We start from the raw sequence: 21,475 nt of genomic DNA, 5'->3' as shown, positions 1-21,475 counted from the left end.
TGTCTCTTGTATGTCTTTAAGACCTGACGTAGTAAGCTGATTAACACCATGCACCAAACAACCAAATCCTTTGTGAAGAGCTGTATGCTGGCTTTGATCAATGCATTGAATGTTTAAGGTGATTTAGGTGTGTATCCAAATCTAGACAAAAGTTTCCAATGAAAGATATCCATTTCCATCAGAAAGTTGTGTTTAAGACAATTGGCTACTGACCACAGTCTTCATTCGTGAAGTTATCAGAACATCAGAAGGTTTTTTTTGTTTGTTTGTTTTTGTCACAGAAAGTTCATGAATGAATTATCCTTATTATTCTGATGTGAGTCATTTATTCAGAAATTATGAAACTGTTCTGGTTATTTAGACATGACAACAAACTTCTGAATCAAGTCATACCTTTCTTTTCAATGCTTTTGTCTCCATCATAACTATTTTTTTTTTCTTTTAAGAAAAACCTAAGTAGTTTATTACGAATTTCTAACTTCTTTATAAACAGCTGCTGAAATTAAGCACCATTATTAGTCCCTTTCAAGACACAAGACACTATTTGGTCTTAATATCTGTATAAATCACTCGCTATCAAAGGGTGAAGGATATTTATTATTAAATGATGTGGTCATGCCTTAAGGAGAAGCTTGCTAACTGAGAAGACAGGAAGCCTGAAACAGAGAGAAGGCTACTGCAGTATTTTTGCCTTGCTGCCTTTTATTCCCTTATTTTCTGATAATTACTCAATTTTTCCTCAAATGTCATATATTCAGGGAAGTAAACGATTCCAGTAAGGTAAAATATTCCATTTAGATCACCATACTTTGCTTAAGACTGTAATCATGAATTGTTTATAAACTTTGAAATACTTTGGAAATTTTGGAAATATTTTCAGTAGCCTGGATCTTTGTGCTATCACAAGATACAGAAGCAGCCACTATACTCAATGAAAAGCCTTTCTTATGGGAAGAAAAACATCAATTATAATCAAAACAATGAAGAAGTGTTAGCAAATATATCTTAAATTGAAGTTATACAGGAGAGAAAAAAAAAAACTTTTTTCTACCTTGTTTTTGTTTTCCTAGTTTCTTCAAAGGCTGCTCTTTTTTTTTTTTTTTTTTTTTTTTGCTGTAGGCTCAGATGACTGGGTCAGGCCCTGCCTCAGGGAGATAGCACTGGTCTTTTTTCCTCCCTCATATTTTCCCATAAGCTGAAGACTGTGCAAACATCTTAGTTCAATTTTCTAGTTGTTGTTCTTGTGGAGATTTATCATTCAGGAATTATATGGAGTTGAAATACATGCTTCATAAAGGGATCTATACTTGCAGCTATGGTGAAGTTACTGCTTTTGGGCTTCATAATCAATATGAAGAGAGCAGAATTACAAAATTAGAAATTGACCTTCACTGTCGTCTTCAAAGCAATGAAAATGAATATCCACATTATTTTACTTGGGAATGTTCCTCCTGAATAAGCAATATTAAAAAAAGAAGCTGATAATTTATCTCTCCCCCCCCCCTTTTTTTTTTTCTGAGATGAAGAGGATCTGTATGGTTCAGAGACTGGTAATAGGATATCATGACCTTCCACTTCTGACCCGTTTATTAAAATACAAGCCATGGTAGTGGTGTCTAGAAGTTATCAGTGTGGGATATATTCTACAGCTGTGGAATCTGTAACTGTGTAGTTTGTGAATTTTTAAGGTCTGGTCCACTTGGCACAAACTTCAACAGCTTCTCAGCTGCCAGCAGATTTATCTGGAGCTAAGTGAAAATAGAAATGAGAACATAATGAATGGAGGAAGCCTTGTAAATGAGGATATATTAGCTGAACTTGGTGATTTTATCAGTTCTGATCTGATACAGACTGTTTGTCCTTCTTTGGTGAAGCTTGGTTCAGATTTGCATGATGAAGTGGTACTGACAAATTTTCTTTACCTGTTACTTTGGGATGTTAGGAAGGGGTTAATGCGAGTAGAGCTGATGTGGATTTTACCTTAAAAAGATGCTCAAAACTTGCACCATCAATGTGAGATAACTTATGCATGTAGCTTTTTTTGCTCAGAACCTCACAGGGAAGGTTCCTAAGACCCTTTTCCATCTATTAAACTGCCTATTAAACTTAAACTGAGAGTTATGTTTGTAAAGCCCATCTTAGCTGTACAGGTCAGGTAATTAAATATCCTTGGGCTTTATTTAGTCTCATTTATCACTTGTTTTTCCCTGAGCAGAAGCAATCAAGAAGGTCACAAGGGTGGCAGGAATGGTGTACCTCCATGCTGGTTGCACAGACAGAGTGATAACAGGGCTGGTATGGCTGGCTTCCATCTGGAAACATACTCTCTTCCCTCATATCTCCTAAAATTTGAGAGGACAAAGTAACCCAAGTTACTTTGATAACACACTGAAATAAATAAAATAAAATAATACTTTCAAAGTAAAAGGAAAAACCATTAGGTCAATGTTGAAGTTCTAGTTTGGATGCGGTTCAAATGGATCACTTTTTCCGTGGTCCAAATATTTCTGAACTTTTATAACTAAAGAAAAATTAATATACAATACTTCTTGAACATTTCACCCTCAAACTAAAGCTCTCACACTCACTTCCTTTCCCTCTACTTGTTTGGAATCCAGGAGCAATACACTTGCTCTTTTGTATGCTGTGAAGTCTCAAAATGTGCTTAATACAAGAATGTTTTCATAAGAACATACACTGGATTGTGTGAGGGTTTTATTAAAAAATGTGAAAACAGGAACCCTGAACATTTAGCACATGAAACGCTGGACAAGATAAAATCTCTCTTTTGTTATTTCGGTTTGGCTTTTCACAGCATAGCAGTGCTACGTTACTGCCATTAGGAAACTGTCAGTTACTGAAGGGATGTGTAACTTAATGCAAACCCAGCAGGTCGTAGACCCATTAACAAAATCTTGTTAAGAACTTTCACACTTTTCCACGTTACTTTATCTCAATGTGCTTGTGATCCTACAAGATATTTTTCAATTTGCAATTCTGTGTTTGTCAGAAAGTCTTGGTTATAAAACTGACATGGTTGAAATGCTGGCTTTGCATCAAGACTTCTAGCAGAATTAACATTTGAATCACTTGAGGCCCTATTCACAAAGCAGAGGACTATTTGCATAATCAAAAATGAATTATTTTGCTTGTCAGTGGAGAAACTAAGGCTTGTAGCAGCAGTTCACAAGTAAAATTCAAGTGATAGGTATTGATGTGTGTCTGTATGCCACTGTCTCTCAGCCTTCCTTGCACAAATAAGCACATATCTGTATAAATGCCAAAGAAAAGATTTTGGAGCAATGCATATTCTCTATTCAAAGTCTGATTAAACAGGCTTTGGTCAAGGTATTAGATTAATGGTGGGATTAGATGAACTTTCTATTCTACCAAACGTGGATGGGGCACTTTCATGCCTGGCTTGTTGCAAGAGGATAGATGTCTTTCTAAAAATATGCTCAGTAAAAATTTATGAGCTTGAAAATTGCTCCTTCTATTGAGGAGGTCAAACTAAATAACCTGTAAGAGTATATGCCTGTGGATAATGGGTTTGCGACTTTCTTAACACCTTTCTGTCAGATTTCTGGCCAGTGGTCCAAGAGGTTTATGAGTTGCATTAATAACCTTCCCATCTCCCCACGAGCCCGTGCATTTATGTCCTCCATCCTTTTTTATGGCTGTGGACAGAAATTAGAATGTCACATTCAAATAATTCATTTCTTTGAATGTAAATAGCCCCCAATCAGAGTTCAAGAGTGTGAAGCAACTTCTAACCTCCTTGAAGTAGAAGGAAACCTCCGGACCTTAAAAAAATAAATACATAATTAAATAAATTTCCTCCCTCCCTTCCTTTCTCTAGAACAAACTTCTGTTTCTGGTAAATCAAGCTCTTCCTTGAAGTTTAGATATCCAAACCTTTAGTTCCACAAACAAATTTGAGATATAATTATTGCAACTTCAGATTATTTGACCTTAAAAAGGAGTAAGATGACATCCAGCCTTTTACTTGCTAATGGATGTCAACTAACTGAATTAAAAAAATGATGAAGGTAAGATATGAAGTGATATGCAACTTTTAACAAGTTTTGTGGCATTTTCAAGTTTTAATTGGCTTTCTTTTAGACAGATTGATTAAGACTATATATATATTTTTAGAGTAAAGGACTTGGAGCTTCCATTATCATTGCTATTTAGCTCTAATTAAATTCATTTTTTTTTATTTTTATTTTTGAAAATAAAGTTACTGAAAGCTTGAGGTTTAAACTAAAAAAAAAAAAAAAAAAAAAAAAAAAAAAAAGTTAGGTCTAAATTAAATGAATGAATAATAGATATGCTCCTAAAAAAATAAACTATAGTTCTGAGCCTTCATTATCACGGTGTGAGCTTTTATTCCTCCCCCACACTCCCCCCTTTTTAAAAAAAATTTGAAATTATACCCATATAGTATTATATGTAGCATTCTCAGATGTATCTAGGGGATTGCCTTAATCTCTGGTTTTAGGATTTTAGGTTTCAAAATGCTTCTGATTCTAAGTGTAACATGGCTTGTCATGAATAGGAGTTAATTGTTTTCTGTACATTCTTCTAAAGTTGTCACCAAAAAGGTGTTTTTTTTTCCCCTCCATGTTTCATATTTCATATGCCCAAGTTCTCTGCAGAGTATGCTGTTTTTATGGCTGACTGAAGTGCATAAAATTAAAGTAGTTCAGTTTCTCATTCGTTTGATTACAGCGGTCATTAACCTTGTAAAATCAGTGACAGAATTACAAATCAACATCTTTGAGAATTATGTAAACAAGTTCCTAAAAGTTCCTTGAATTAAATGAAAGCCAAACTATACCAAAGAACAAGGTTTTATTAACAGTACTTATTAAAGCCTGACCAAATATTGAAAATAAACCCTCAGATAATCACACACTTTCTCATGGCAATGACACCACCAGTTACTATGCTGTGTAGCACCCATTGTGATGTTAAGGTTAAAGATACCTTGAAGGTACAGGTTCCCAGCTATAATTTCTTCTCAAATAAGTGGTAGTTCTTAACATTTTGCAGGTAGCTTATTGCAGTCACACAGAGCTTTGGGAAAGAAATGTGTTTTACTGCTTCAGACCAGGTTTGTTTATCTGTGGAGATCTTGCCTGTTTGTTTCAAATGTTATCGAGTTGTCATATATAAGCATCCTAGCCAGCTGGGGGAGAGGCATTTTGATGGGCCTGCTGAAGTCTGTGATCTGTCATCACTGGGTTGCCGAGCTCTAATTAGATATAAATGAGTGGTGTTCCCATGCCTGTTCCATCGACTGATCTTTCCTTTTTCTGTTGGGGAATATTTTTGTTCTGCTTTCGTGGGGCTGGTCCTGCTTGAAATATTGAACCGAGGTGGGAATTTAGGGAGGATGTTTAGCATTGCAAGTGTTAGCACTTTGGCTGCCACTGTTTTAATGTGCATGTCTGAACTGGAATGTGCTCTTAGACTTTTGGATGTAATCAGTTCTTGGTTTTTAGCCAAAACTTTCTGGCATGTGTTGGAAAAGGGCTTTGGTATTCCTCATTTAGTAAGTTCCTTCAAAGATGAGTTTATTGTTAAGAAGTGCCTGAAGTAGCATACACACTAATTAGCCATGCTGATAAAGAAATTAATTAGCATATATTGGTACTTGTTTCTGTCCTAATTCCTGTGAATTTTTTCAGATTAGACTGTGTTCCCTTGATGGAGACACTTGGCCCTGAAAATTTGGAGGCTTTGTTGAAGTCATTCTTTGATTTACTCACAGGAGGTGATGAGCAGCAAATCACTAGCAAAGAGCTGCAAGGACTCAATAATACTTCTTGAGCTGTGTTTTCTTGCATATTAAGGTGTTCTCGCTGTAGCTGTGTAGGCTAAGAACGTGTTTGACCTTGTGTGGTATCTCAAAATCCTGTTTCAAATAAACTTGCTTCAAGAGCAAGCTTAAAGCAACATGTGTTCCAGAGAGTTCCAAAGTTTCAGAAAGTGCTTCAAATATTCCTGGACCTTGGTCTTATATGCATAATATTTTGTTAGACCAGAAACATTCAAATTCTGTTGTGCCATTGCAAAGCATTGAGGAGCTTCGTGTCTGTGTTAAATACCTTTTGGGCTCAGTTGGTAGGAGGATAGGGGTCTTGTCTTTGACCATGCCATACTGACAGATTTGTAAGATGATGCTTAGCTCCAATTTTGGCTATATATCGGTACACTAGATGATCTAGTTCAATCTGTGTTTGATCAAATTGGATTAGAAGCTAAAATTTCATTTCTTCCTCACTTGAGTTTTGTCAATAAAGGGGAGCTCATCAGTTATAGTTATGCCTATTGATTCACTCACACAAGCTATTAGTATTTTATTTGCTTTAGTCCTTCTAACTGAAAATGGAGTTACAGAAGAATGCAGTAGGTCTTCTAGATTCTTCTTACAGAAGAATATTGTAGGTCTTCTAGATTCAGCTAGGAGACCTTCATGTCTCATGTTTTTGGTTAGCAGGTCACTTTTGTGTTAGCCACAATAACAACTAGGAAAAATTAAGAGACCCATTAAAAAAATTGTGTTTATCTCAGGGAACGTGTACTCTGTGGGATAATGGACCTAGACCTAAACACTAGGTTTTTGGTTTGTTTTCTTCTCCTGAGTTTATGGATGGAGCTTCAGTCAGTTTCACAAGGGGACTTTTCAAGTGGCATATTTCATTCCAGAAGTGTCAAAAAATCCACCCACTTTTTTTTTTTTTTTTCTTTACTGATATTGACAGAGTTAAAAACTCTGTATGAATTATCCATGCATTTTTTTTCCTGTTTTCCCTCCAGTCTTCACTTTACCCTCCGTGGTCCCCTCTCTGCTGTGCTGTAGCAGCCTGGAAGAGGAAGGCTGCCTCATTGCGATGCCTAGCGCTGTCCAGAGCTGGGCAGTGATAGAGAGGAGAACTGGGAGAAAAATGATGTCAAAAGCTGCTGGTTAAGAATGGACAGCGGTATGAGAATTGCAGGAAGAGAAAGATTACTGCTAAAACAATAGGTCTGGAAAAATGCAAATTATAGAAGCCATTCTAAAAAGCACTAGGTGTAATTGGAGGATAGAAAGAGTCAGTGACCTCAGCCAGGAGCCTGTAGGATTGTGATGGGGATTCTTCTTGGACAGGGACAGCAGTTCCCAGCCTTTTTGTCATTAGCATTGATAAAGAGTGAGAGGGGAGCAGAAATGATGCAAGGGACTTGGAAACGTGTTCATCCAAGAACAGGTTTGGGTTTGTTATTTTGGGGGAACTGTCAAAGAAGTTTTATTGCTAACATGGTCCCCTCTATAGCTGACATTTGATTCCAGACTTGTTGGCTCAAAATTCTTTTGCTTCTGCCAAATGTCTGAATGTTTAAGTGTGCTCAGGGAGGGTGGATTCTTCAGGAGATTTTAGCTGTTAAAGTGCAGCCTTGAAGTAGAATTTTCCACTGACCAGATATAAACTTTGACAGACTGGACAGATTTTCAAGAAACAAGAAAAAGCATGTCCTTGACCTGAAGTGTAGCTTTTGAAGGCCGCCTTTCAATGCATGAGATCTGAGAACTGTTTGAAGAAAAGGTCACCATCATTAAAGAGCACTTTTGTTCTCAAGTCCTTTCTTGGAAAAGAATGACCTGTTTTGACTGGAACAAACACTGCTAGACACAAACTGTAAAAGATCAGGACATTTGATTAAAGTTTGGCAAGGTAATAGTGTTGTCTTACAGGTACTGGTACTTTAAGAGGCAGTGCTATCAGTTTTGCTACTGTCATCGTTAATTACTATGATTCTATAAAAAGAGTCTTATCTGGAAAAGTAAACAGTAAATTGCCGTAATTATAATTGATGCATGACACAACAGGATGGAAGAACTGAGTACATTTTCAAGAGGGCTGGGAAGCGATGTTTTATATCTGCATGTAGTAGACAGACAAGCTGTTGGTTGTTGAGTTGGCCTTTTAAAAAAGATATATAATTTCTTACCACCTGTGGTGTTAATGGGTTACTCTGGCAGATTTCTTAATGTATTTTCTCACATTTCTTGGGTGTGTTTTAATTATGTGGTTGCTCAGAATGACTTCCAATATGGATTTAGATCCATAGTTTGGTTGGTATCATGCATCCATGTAAGTAAATCAGAATCTATACTTGAAAATTATGGGAATGTTTTTGGCAAAAGAAGGAGGGTGGAAATGTCTAGCTTACCTCAGCTAGGTCTTGTTAGCATCACTTAACTTCCTCATCACCCTGTCACTATCAGCTGTGGCTGTCAGCTTTATGAAGCTGAGACATTCCTTCAGCCCTTCTTTTCTGTTCTAACACCTCTCTTGCTTCCTCTGAGGGCCAGCTGCTTTTTAAAGTAACATACAGTACTTACCAGCTTTTGCTTAAAGAGATTTTATGTCCATTAAAAAGTTGAACATTGTCCACAAGGTTTTAAATGTAAATTTGCAAAATTTGCAGTCTTCCTGGTTTAGATTCAGTTGTATTCCAGTGTGAATAAAACAAAAGTCCTGTGGGTCTGTTTATGGTTTTCTGTTTCTTCCCAATCACTTATACCTTAAATTCAATTAAATTGATGGTGGATGCTGTGAATTGCAAGACTAAATGACAATTACTCTTGAGATGAGAGAGAAGAGAATATCCAGAACAAAGACTGAAGGAGGACAGCACATAAATTCTTTGTAAGCTGATAGGTCCTTTAGATGTGAAAAAATGCTTAAGCTGTATTTTCAGATGGTATGATTCCTAAGTTGATGACGACCAGTGTTGGCACCAAAATGCTTTGCTGTTGGTGGTACAGCATCCTAGTAGTTTCTGTAGTAGTTTCTGATAGAGCCTTGATGTGCTTTATTTCCTGTCCTTAAAAAATGTTTTTAAATGTTCCAGATATTATTCATATTGTAATTATGCTTAAAAGCCCCACAGTTCATTATTTGGAGTTGCTTTTTATTGTAAATTATGCTGACTGGATTTCATTCACTATATTAGGAAATCTTTGTATTAGGAAATCTTTGTTCGTTTCGTATACCCACTCTATGTTATTCTCCTTTCAGTTGCAGAACAGTATGCCTTATCTTCACTGTGATTGATTGTTTGTTAAAATATTTGTAAAAATAAGTATTTTCTAGCTTCTTACTGCCTTTCTTTAATCTTTAAATCATCCCACAAGAGACAAAGTAATGCCATGTTCATTCCAGTGTAATTTTCCAGTTGTAAGTGAAGAGGCATGTTGAGCCTCACCCACCCAGAAAAAGAAAATTGACATGATCCTTTAAAGTCTTCTGTCTCGCTCTCTTTTCAAAAAATTGCAAGACATATGCCACTAGCCTTTTTTTCCTGCAGCCTAAAGTATATGCTGACAAAAGGAATTCTGTCTTCTTTTTGTGCTGTGTTTTTGCTGGAGGAAATGCTCCACTGAGAAATATAGCAAAAGCGTTTTTTTTTTTTTTTTAACAAATAGTTTTTCTGTAGCATTCCTCATTTGTTAGTAGTGGATAAAATATGCTGGTGGGCAACTGGGTTTCACATCAATGCAATTAAATACTTCCATAGGACTCCTATCTCCTATCTTCTATCTTTCTTAAAAAAAAATAATAATCGTTCATTGTGGGTATATACAGTTAAGTGATTTCTTGTACTCTTCATTGGGAAGAATGAGTAACAAAGCTCATATTGACTTAAGCAGTGCAAGAATTTCAGTATTGGTACTCAGTTAATTAGAATGTGTAATACTAAAATTGCAGGTGTATTGTATAGCAGCAGATCTTTATGACAACTAAAAGTCAATCATTCAGAAGTTGTAGGAATTAAGTCTATCTGTGAAAACTTAATTTGGTCCCTCTCCCTCTGTTTGTACAGCGCTATTCTTTAATTACACAATAGCACCATATTTGCTCCTGCTGTGTGATCTCTGCCTGTGTCAGATGATGTACGATTAATTTAATTGTGTTCTTGATGTGTGGCTCTAGCTATATGCACCTACTGTGCATTACTAAAACACAGATGGTTTTGTGATTTTCTAGACCACTTATCACTGTGCTCTGACTAGTTATCAAATATTTGTTCATCTTCCCAGCATCCTGTTTGTTGAGAGTTCTTTTAAATGGTGATTTTGAGATGTTCACTGACTTTCAAAGTGCTTGCATAGCATTGCATAATAACAGCATAGAGGGTTGCTTGGCATTCTGTGGTAATTGCCTCCACTTCTTGGTTCTGATGATCATGAATGAAGATTTGAAGCTGACATGTCTGGAAAATAAGGACCATGATGATGGTCTCAGCTTGAGTGATTCAATGTGATATTCAACCAAAGGTGGAGGTAAAGGTAAATAAAGGTCAGGATGATTGTGTTCTGACTTCATCCTTGTGGACTTTTCAGCTTCTCTAGTGGATGGACAAAGTCCTGCAGCAAACATTGAACCTTCCACTGAAGCTGGACATGTTGCTGGATCAACTTCACGCTTGATCCTGTATGTGGGAGGGGAAGAAAAAAAAAAAGGAAAGGAGCTGAGAACAAGTGGTGGCTTTAGGTGACCTTGCTTTAGCAGGGGGGTTGGACCAGATGACCTCCAGAGGTCTCTTCTAGCCTCCAACCATTCTGTGATTCTGTACAAGCCCACAAATCAGTCACTGCAGGATAAATTAGACTGTGAACTTAAAGTTGTCAAAGTGCAAGATAAATACAAGATAGCTAAAGAAGCAGCTGTCTGCTGAAAGCTCCTACTCTAGCTTATCTCAAAGTAGCCAGTATACAGAAGCCACAATATACATGTTTTTTCTCAGCTTGGGGTGGCTTATTTTAATTCAGATTTCTGTTTATGTAATTTTCTAACCTTTTGAAAAAGCAAATGGAAATCCATATTTCATTTTGTGATGTTGTGTCTGTAATCCCATTTCATATAGCATTTTTGAAAGCTGTAGATCTTGTACAGACGTGTCCTGTTTGAACTGAAACAACAGCTGGTAGCTGTGATAGGTTGCTGTTATCTGTTGCCTGAAATTAGACGGAAATGAAGAAAACTGTCAGGTGTTTCCATTGATTCCTGCTGAAAGCTGCGGGTTGGTAATCTATGGGAATCTTGTGTTATGATATGGGCTTAAATGGAGAATATGTGCTAGTGTCTGCACAGTCTTGTTTACTTCCCCCTAAGCACCGATGTTCGTCCATCCTATGCTCTGTGTTCTGTAAATTTTCTGTCCTGTGTACGTGCTCTCCCTTTCATTTGCCTGCATAGGCTGTTCAGTTGTCCTTTTGTTTCTCTGTACACTGCAGTCTTAGCTTTCACTGTGGATTACAACCCCTCATACTGTGGATCATAACCCCTTTTATGTCTTCCTTGTGCCTTTCACTCTGCTGGTTCTCAGCTCCAGTGTCATTGCTGAGGTACTCTGGGTCTCCTGGCTGTGTGTCCCAGTATCACCTCCTGTCATTCACAGTCCATCTCTGAGTCCAGGTAGCTTCTATCCCTTAACAAACAAGGATCTTTTCCAAAATCTTACTCCTCCTCCTCCTACAGTCATGCTCTTAACATTTTTCTGTGTGTTCAAATCAGGCCATTGCATAGTTGAATGCTGTCAGCTGCACAGCGTACAGAAGCATGTACATAGAGTCAGTCTGACCCAAAGAGGAGATTTCAAAAGCTTATAACCAGACCAGTTTTAGAGAGTTTGCATGGAGATGCCAAAATGTGTATTTCTCTTTTAAAAGCCAGAGTATTGACTCCATTAGAGGTTTTCCCCCCTCAGGGAACGGTTTACATTGAAAACTTCCAAAGAAGTTGTACTAAAATATTGATTTTTGTATGAAATCTGTCTGAAATTCAGCAAAACGCCAAGGCTAATAACAATAGCTTATAATAAAACAGTGATAGTTTTATTAGTAGGTTGTGCTTCTACAGCAGTCATGATTTGTGTGTATAAAAAGGCAATAGACACTTGCTCTCCCATGCTTGCCTACATTGTGGTGTTGTTTTCTATATACACTGACATATTTTTGGTTTACACAGTTTCCTCCTCTTGAATACTGAAATGGACAGTGAAGGCAAGATATAACTGGCTCCGCCAAGATATGAGTAGCATATTACAGTCTTTTTCCATAGTCTGGCTTTAATTGGATAATGTCTCATTATTTTTAACCTCCATCTGCACTTGTGTCTAAAGAACATTGGGAACAATATACAATGTGTAAATTTGTATCTAGAAAATAATGAAAGAGACGTTCATTTCATATGGCAGCAGTCTTCTGTGTATCTGTTAGAATAATATTTTGTAGTGCTTTTCTGAGCTTATTTGATCAGCCTTTCCAATGCATTGTTACAGGTCAATAGGCAAAGAGGTTTCATCACATTTGAGACTTGCCTATTGCTTAGGCGACTACAGCTGTAGTGAGAAGATCCTCTAAAGGTGCCTCTGTTGTTACACGTGCTCTTTTTCTGTATTTCTCGTTTAAATAATATACAGCACTTTCAAGTAGGAGAGCAGCAAGTTGAAATTTCACAAATAAAATGTACTAGGATAAAAGTTCAGCCCACTCATGTGTCAGACTGAATTGCAGCCTGAGGAGGTAGATACAGCTAATGTGATCCAAGCAGACCAAACTGTCTTTATTTTTTTTTTTTTTTTACTTAATGAAAACTAGAAGAAGGGAATAAGGGACATTTGTTAAATCTGGCAGAGACTGTCATGAGGTTGGAATTGGCTATAAAGAAGGTAATTCACCTAAGCCTACATCATAACCAGTTGGAAAGGTTTGTTGCTTATGCTTTTGCTCTTCCTGTGGCTCACAGGTTCTTTTGAAATTTGTTAAGAAATTTCTTCCTAGAAATCCATCAAAGCAGAACTGTAATCTGTATGCCTTTATTGCATCGTGCTCACGTGGAAGCTGTCTAATTCTGTGCATTTATTGGTGTGCAGCTCTGAAATCAATTACTTGGGATTACAACTAATGATCACTTTGCAGAATGTATCCTGTGGTGAGCACATGGGTAGTCTGTGGTCAGTGTGGTCTTAGCTGGGATGTATGGTTTCACTGAATTGAATTATGTCATGGTTGTAGGAAAATACATCTATTTGCTCTTAGTAAATTATCTCAGATGAGTGAACTCAAAAATAGCAAAGCGTAGATTTGGGGACTGCATTTCTGAGGAGGAAATTTCAGCACATTTATTACTGCAAAACCAACAAAGACTGCCGAATTCCTGTCCTTGTACTATAATTTAAAGTAACTTTTTGCACACAAAATGCCCCTCTGTGTGGGAAGCATAAGGGACATTATGCTTCTAGGCCAAATTAAAAAAAATAATACTGTAAAAGATGTGTAGATGGAAACATAAGTTACTGGGAAGGGAAGCAAACTTCTATAGTTCGTGCAGTAAGGCACATTTGGGTATATTTGTTCTGAAGACTTGATGAGCAAAAAGCTACAAATGTTTTCTCACTAAAAATGTCTTTCCAGGAGAGCTCAGAATTAAGAGACTGAACCCAACTGTTTATGAGAAGAAGTTGGCACTCTGTCAGAGAGCACCGTTGTGTCTGCAGAATATGACAAGCCACAGAGTTTTGCAGATATCTTGTTTGGCTCTGAAACACAACAAATTACTTGCTCTCACAAATTTGTATTATTGACTAGAATCTGCATGATATGGTGCCTCAGAAATTAAACAGGGCAGCAAAGATGCCACTGTTATGTAAACAATACTAGATAGGTGCAAACTGCCATGATATGCTGTCTTCAAGAGTAAAACTCTCCTAATGAGAAATGTTCCCCGAGAGTAATAATGAGGCTAGTGAGAAAGGGTGAGCAGTGAGTGTAAGAAGTAGCATGGGAGCTGGCCAAGATGGTGAGCATTGCTGTATGGTAGCCCCACAGGACACCACAACTACCATATCCTGAGCAAAACAAGCATTTTCATGGTTATACTTTGTGGAAGAATAGTGTGAGTATCACAGCCTTCTGATATAATAGGTAATGTGAGAGAGTATCAGCAGCATTTGTACATGAAGGTAAATATGAGCAGCATGAGAGTTGAGCTCTTCTGTTAATGTTGTGAAAAGTTTTAAGGCCACTGAAATACCAGACGATGTGGAAAAATTGAGAGATTCTTTTATCTAGGTCTGCAGTGGAGACTTGCGATTTTTCACAGCGTGAGAACAAGATGATAGCCAGGAATTGCAAGAATGAATTAATTGTGCTAGAATGATCCAGATACCATAATTAACGCTCTAGCTCACCGTACTCCCCATGTCTGAAAGTACCATCTTTGTTAGTGTCACTGGTGAAATGTTCTTCCTGCATGAGGCTTGGAAGTTGTTAGTAATAGCTACTTCTGTTGAATTTGGCATACAGCTTTGAAATGCTACATTATGGGCATATTGGAATAGCAGTTTTCAAAGAGAGCTGTGCTGATCCTTGCCTGCTCTCCAAACCTTCTACAGGTAAGTCAGGACTAATCTAAAAGCTGCAAAGTTTTGTTAATGGAGTGCCAGGCTTGAGCTGATGCTCTAACCTCTGTGGGGAGCAAAACACTGATTTACTGATGCTACTCAGGTTTTGGGTAAGAGTTGGCTGCTGTCCATCTGGATTGGCTTGCTTGTGGAGGGAGCATACTTTAGGAACCAGATCATCTGGGAACAGCAAAAAGCTCCTTGACCAACACAGGCAATAAGGCAGCATGCCAGGAGTTCATAATAGATGAGAGCATCCCCTTGTTGGAGGATAAATCAGTGATGGTTATTCAGGCAAATACAATGTGTTTCCTTTAGGTATGCAAATACAGTTATTAGCCCTTGATGGAGAAGTGCTGAGTGTTGGTACTTTTAGTGGCTCAGGTCATGAACTTCTGTACAAGTTTCAGAAACGATCATCTTGTATGTCATTAATTATTGAAGTATGTTGCTAATTACCCTACCCTGTTCTTTATTGCCTGAATTTACTGTAAGAGAATATACAAAAATGAGTGACAGAAGAAGAACCTGTCCATTCAAACTCATACAATGTTTTGTCCAAAGTGTTTTAAAAAAGCTTTTTTGCATCATGTGCTACTGTGCTTCCTCAAAACTCTTTGGGGAAATGAATTAAAAATGTTGCCATCTGTTTATCTTACATGTAATACAGAGGGTAGAAAACGAATGCCAGCAATATCAAAGTAGCATTATATAATGCTGTTTTTAAGTATATGAGCTAAGGATACAGAGAGTACTAGTATATTGTTCCCACGTGTGTGATTTGTAATGCTTCTCCACCCGTGTTTTACTCTTTCTGTCTTAAAAGTAAACATCTTTGTGTGAAATCTGTGGGTGATAACCACTGGACTGAGCTGGCTTTCTGTGGGAGAATGTTTTGTTCTAGGAGTAACATCAGGCACAGCAGCACCTGAATTCTCGTGAATCTCCAGTGGCAGCTGCACTGGTAGCTTCAAAGTTGAAGTCAGATTTGTCTCAGAGTGATGCCAATAGATACCCTGGACTGCTTTTCATTCTCTTCAATGTGACTTTCTGGGTTTTGTCTTTGAATTAGTGGAGTATATCCGAAGTTCTGTCCCTATCCAGCAAAAAGTTGCCCAATCAAGTATTGTATTAGACGTTTGTTCTGAAATAGGATGTTTCTGAAAAAAACACCAAAGCATCTTCAGTTGGTATTCCATTTTGTTTTTAAACTAATTCATGGAAAATTAAACAGCTTTCTTATTTCAGACAGATTTCTTTCTTTTATTCTTTATTTCTTTTTTCCTTTTTTTTAAGCAACAAGTCAGCATTTTCATGAAGACAGGTGATCATTCCAGTAGTAATCCTGATAGATGTGTACATGGAGATAATTTTGTTACTGCCACGAGTTACAATGGACTGACTTGTCACAATGGAAATTTACAACGAAATTGCTATTGCTATCACGTTGTAAATTAGTGCAATTATGATTTTGCTTTCTGTACTGTATTATTTACTGTATTTTGCTTGGACTAAGGGAGAAGTCAGAAATCCAAACCCGCAGGTGGTGTTTGGTAGTTCTTGTGGTATATAGCAGATACTGAATACTGAGGCTATGAAAGGAGAGAATTGGTTATTAGAGAAAATAAATAAGAGGCAAAATAGGGGGAGGGGACTGAATAGGAAAGAATATTTGCAAAGGCCTCAGGGTAGGCTGCTTTCAATGTACTGTTTAAGCTTTAATGACCCATATACAGATCTTAGTAACATAGTAATGGCCAGCTAGAGGAATTAGAAGCCCGAGGTGATGGACTGAGCAGCAAAAGCTGACATAGGTCATAAATATTATTATGGTATGGTTTGACAGGCTCTGCTAAGACAGTTTTGTATATAACAACCTATCTGCATGTAGGGTCATTTGATGACAAGACTTGAAGAAAGAATTGGCAAAAGCTCAGTTACTGTAAGTGAACTCTGCTCAGGTTTCCCCCTGATTAAAAGTCTTCATTTGTGATAGAGGGTTTCTTTTGGAATAATTGCTGTAATTATCTGTATCCATACCTCTTTCAGTAGCATTTTTTCACAATTGTCATTAAAAAAATAATAATTCAAATCTCTCTGAGCTTTTACTCCAAGAAAATCTCCAAATCCTAATGTGAGGATCATGTGAAAATTGCATGTCTTTTTTTCTGGGAGGGGGAGGGGGAACTAGGAGCTTCTATTGTATTTGTGGAATGCTAATAATGACTAAGGATGTACTGATCAAGTGTTTAAAAATGATAATAATAATTGCAATAGGAAATTTACAGCTCAGTAACAATATATTCAAAGCACAGGAAAGATTCCTTTGTGCTGAGCTGTGGAGTGCAACCCAAAGCAAGCTCATCTGAAGCATTTCTGCTCACATCTTCAGCCAGGCTGAAGAGTTACCTTAATCCTGGTCATGGGCCTCGTGTGCTGGTTTGGAAATCTGTGATCAGGATATTGCTTTGAATCTGCTGCATACTTTTTTTCTTTCTTTCTTTCTTTCCCTTTGCTATCTACTTTCCGCCTACTGTAACCTCCCTTTGGATTTTTGCTTGTAGAGAAACACCGATCAAGTCAGATTTCTGTTGCCATTGTGTTGCTTCCTCAAGTGATATCAGCCTGTCAGATCTCTTAAAAAACATTATGAGATATGATATGTACTTACCCTAATTCAAAGCTAGATGACCCCTGGGGTTACCTCAGTCTGATGGAGCACCTTCAATAGGATAGCAAAGGGTAATTGTGTTGTGGAAGCTCCTTAACTTCCATTTTGCACATTAGTGGAGAGAGACACGCTGTCTTAGAGGTTGGGGGTGCCATTTGGTATTCATTATTTTCTTTGACAAAAGAATAAGGGTGACAGAAGAAAGTTCCATGTAATTCACTTCTGAAATATGCCACTCATTTGCATGTCTTTGTATCTATTATTTACTTTGCTGTTGTGAGTGATAGTCCTGCTCAGATATATGAAGGAGGTGACAAGGCATCAGTGGGGGGAATGACGTTGGTAACAGCACATGGCTTTTCAACATATATTGCTGAAATATTCCATACTTGTGGAACATTAGTATTATGGCATTAACATTAAATATGCATTCTGATGCAAGAGAAATTTAGTGAAGGAGATCATCTAGAAATTCACCAGGTAAATCTTTGTCAGTCGGTTGAAAACATGAGCTGATGCTATTAAAGAAAAAAATATATGCTGAGAAATCACCATTTACTTATTCTCGTGAGCTAACAGAAGTGATTCCATCAAACTGTGTTTTATTCTTATGAGAAAGGGAAATTACTGTTTAAAATGACATTCATAGGGTAGATTTAGAATTCGGTTAGAAGTCAGCTTTATTGTGTTAGGATGTTTTGAAAAAAGAAACACGTGACTTTTATTTGAGACAAAAGCATGATATTTGAGTATAGAAGCAAACTTGGTGTTTGGTTGATCTGAAGTTAATGACTGATTCACCTAGAGGAGGCTGCTAAGGGAGACATTAGTAGCCGCAGCTCATTTTTGCCTCTAGGGGAGGCTGAGTTTAACCAGTAAGATGGAGAAAAAAACACTGAATAGGAACACATGATTTTGAAATGCACTGAATAGAAGCCCATATACGTAGAAGATGAAATACAACTCCTGGTTGTCAGGTTGTGAAACCCAGGTGTCAAATAATCATCCAAGTCACCAAAAAAAAAAAAAAAAAGGCTAATTAATATAAAACATTTTGATCCTTTTTAAGATAACATATATGTCTTGCTTTACAGCTTCTCTTTTGAAAGGACTGAAACATGCAAACATTGTGCTGCTTCATGACATCATTCACACCAAGGAGACCTTGACACTTGTATTTGAATATGTGGTGAGTAAAGTAACTAATATTCTGTGTATATTCCAGATTGCATTGAATTCTATGGAAAAGTTCACTTTACCATCAGTGATCTATGGATCAGGCCAAAACAACCCTCTACTTTCTTTAGGAGTGTGGAAGCTATGTGAGATGATGCTTTATAATGGAGTGTGCTAATAGTAGAAGGCAGGCTGGACTAGACCTGATTCAGAGCTGGAGAAGTGGCTGCTAGGACTCTGTAGGGACCTTCACATTGGTTCATTACTCTGCTTCCTAGGTACAGTTTGTTTATTAGAATATTTTCTTTACAGATGTGGTATGGACAATTTTAAAATAGGTGAAGATAATGTAGGTAAGAAGAAAAAAAATAAAATTCTTAACAGGTAGATTCTTTATCAGAAGCATGTGACAAATTTAAATGGCTTTTGTTGTGACTGGCTTATGCGTGGTGTCTCTTTATAAGAAATGTAAGTAAAAAAAAAAAAAGTCTGACATGCAATTCAGAATTTTTGGATTTTTTTTTTTTTGCCATGACTCATTATTTTAGCTACTAATTAAAACTTCAATTTACACAGTATACAGCATAATGATCTAATTGTGTTCAGAATATTACTTTGCAAAGTCTTGGGCTTGAACTCCTAATTAATCTTTTTAGTTTTCCTAAGACAAACATATGGTATTTATGTAGAAGTACTTCAGCATTTATCTGTGGAATTATGCAATAAAGTATCACAATCAACCTCCCAGTTTTCACAGATGGGTCCAAGAACATGTAATTTAAAAGAAACAAATGGCTTTAGAGAAGGTTGGCTTTTCAGTGTAATATCTGTTATTGTGTTGCAGTCAGTAAGGCTCCACATTTATAAAGTACAGCAATTACTAGTTTGGTTTTTAAAGTAGGAAATATTCTATTTACTCTTAGCATGTCCCTACTTCAGACAGATGGATTTTTTTTGAGTGTGTTTCTTGAGAGCATGCCTAAATTTTTACATGATAGTGCACAGAACTTCTTGTCTGGAGAATCCATTCAGCCTGTCTACTTACATAGAAATACTACATTTTAATAATATGAGTATTCAGTGACAGAAGCCTGCAGAGCAGTTGCATGCATTACATACGTTTTACCTCAGGTACAGGGACATTATGCAAATCTAATTCTTTTTCTTAAAATAAGTGATTCCTCTGCCTCTAATTTATAAACTGAATTAGCATAGGAAAAGCTTTCATATCTAATTTTATTTAACAGTCAGTGTAGACTTATTTGCAGAACTTTATGTGAATACAATTTGCATTTCTTTTTATCTTTGAGTGTATTAATTGCATTCATCAGAAGTCATTGAGAAATGAGAACATGTTACTCCTGAAAATAGATGTTTTTGCCTGTTATCATAATACCAAATTTCTGGATTTTTCATGCAGTAGTAATGTGTATAAATGCTTAACTCCCAGCCATGTGTTATGTCATGTTGCCATCTTTCATCAACATGGACACACGCTGAACTTCTATCAGCAGTTATTTCTTTTGAATTCACTTAGGTCTTTGTTTTTTAAACATAGTGCTTTTGGGATCAACCCTTCTGGTGCTACACCCTTTTTTTCCCGTCATGTATGGTAGAAATTTAAACTGTGGTAGGATCTTGTTTAATAACAGTTTCTAGCAACTGATTCAAGTAGTACTTTATTATTATGCTATTTTGGCTGGTGAGCAGTGTCTGGAAAATTAGTGTTCAGGAGGAAGGGGAAGGCTGTTTTGTTCTCTCTAAACAGCCAAATCTTAATGACATTGTAGGTTACTCTATTCTTTGAGATGGCAGAGCTGCTTAAAAAAAGTCTGTTTTCATTGTTCTGTAATGTAAAGTTATGGGCTGATCAAAAAGGTAATGCTCTCTGATAATGTTTCATGCTTGAGAATGTTCTAAATTGTGTGCATGTTCTAATACATGTTCAGGTACAGTTCTAATTGGATGATCACAATGATTTTTATTTTTATTTTTTTTTGATCGGAGAGCTCTCAGGATGCTATATGAATATGAAGAGACAAAAAATAAGGCTGCCCTTCAAATCTACAAATTTTGGCTAGTTAAATATTCAGTCTAGTTATGTAATCGATGTTATAGAGCTCTATGTCTGTAATGCCTTTTAAAACACCTGTACATGGCTTAGCTCAATAATATGAGTGATTTCTACCAAAATCAATAGAAATGCTCATGCAATTAAAATTACGTAGTGGCGGGCATTTCTGAAGGACTGAGGCTGAACAAACCTGAAAAGATTTGAATTTGATTTACTTCACAAAGTTGCATCATGAAACAGTTACACTATTGCCATTAATTACTATTGACCATTTCGATTGTATCTTTTGATTGAGATGTCATAATTAAAGTAGAGATGAACAGTTAGTTATCCAAGAGTTCTCAGCAAATGGAAACTTTGGGTAGATAGTTCAATAACAGTTTCATTGGGAAATTAATACTGATGATGCTTCTGAGGTTATCAGAGGTATTCAGTTTCAGCATTGACCCTGAAAGAGTAGAATGAAATTTCATTTCATGTAGCACCTTTCATAGCAAAGTGCATTACAGTAATAAGTTAAAAGCTTCAAGCAGAATATCCTATGAAAGGAAACATGGCAGTGATGAAATTTTCTGGGTACCTCAAATTAGATTTCATTTTTTTTTAATATGGAAGTCTGTTCGACAAGTAAACATGACAGAACTTTCTAACTTTAACCTTGGTAGTGACCCAAAGCAAGAAAAGACAGTCTTTAAAAATCTGTGTGACAGTTGAAGTGCAGGAGAATTTCATTCTCCTCATTGTAAACATTTTAGTATTGAATGGAAAGCTATACATTTTTGTGGAAGAAAAGAAAGGGGGCTTGCTCCTTTTGAATGAAAGAACCTAATTGAAAATAGGCTGGTATATACAGTGGAGCATATATTTTTTCGTATGCTTTGATAACTCTTAAGTCAGCTATATGGGATTATTGTTGGTCATTCAAGTGTACTGAAAAGGAAGATGGAACTCTAATTTTGTCACTGGATGACTGAGAGCCATTGCTTATTACCTGAGGAGTTGTGAGGATGAGCAGTTCAAAACCTGAAAGATTGATATAGTCTTTCATGTATGAATGCTAGAGAAAATGTTTTTTATTGTGTAATTGTACCAGT

General features: G+C 36.8%; 1 protein-coding gene across 3 annotated transcripts in view; it reads left to right on the top strand.

Annotated features, from left to right (window-relative positions):
- The window catches only part of CDK14 (cyclin dependent kinase 14), a 335,682-nt gene that overhangs the window by 120,004 nt on the left and 194,203 nt on the right, over nucleotides 1–21,475 (top strand). For all 3 annotated transcript variants that reach the window (XM_038173994.2, XM_021271226.4, XM_021271225.4), the window contains one exon: nucleotides 18,226–18,320. In XM_038173994.2, the coding sequence (XP_038029922.2) occupies nucleotides 18,226–18,320 (95 nt within the window). The remainder of the gene's footprint in view (nucleotides 1–18,225; nucleotides 18,321–21,475) is intronic.

This window comes from Anas platyrhynchos, chromosome 2 (assembly GCF_047663525.1).
Source record: "Anas platyrhynchos isolate ZD024472 breed Pekin duck chromosome 2, IASCAAS_PekinDuck_T2T, whole genome shotgun sequence".
NCBI classification, from domain to species: domain Eukaryota; kingdom Metazoa; phylum Chordata; class Aves; order Anseriformes; family Anatidae; genus Anas; species Anas platyrhynchos.
The sequence above is the reverse complement of the archived record's forward strand: the minus strand, read 5'-3'. Positions and strand labels throughout refer to the sequence as shown.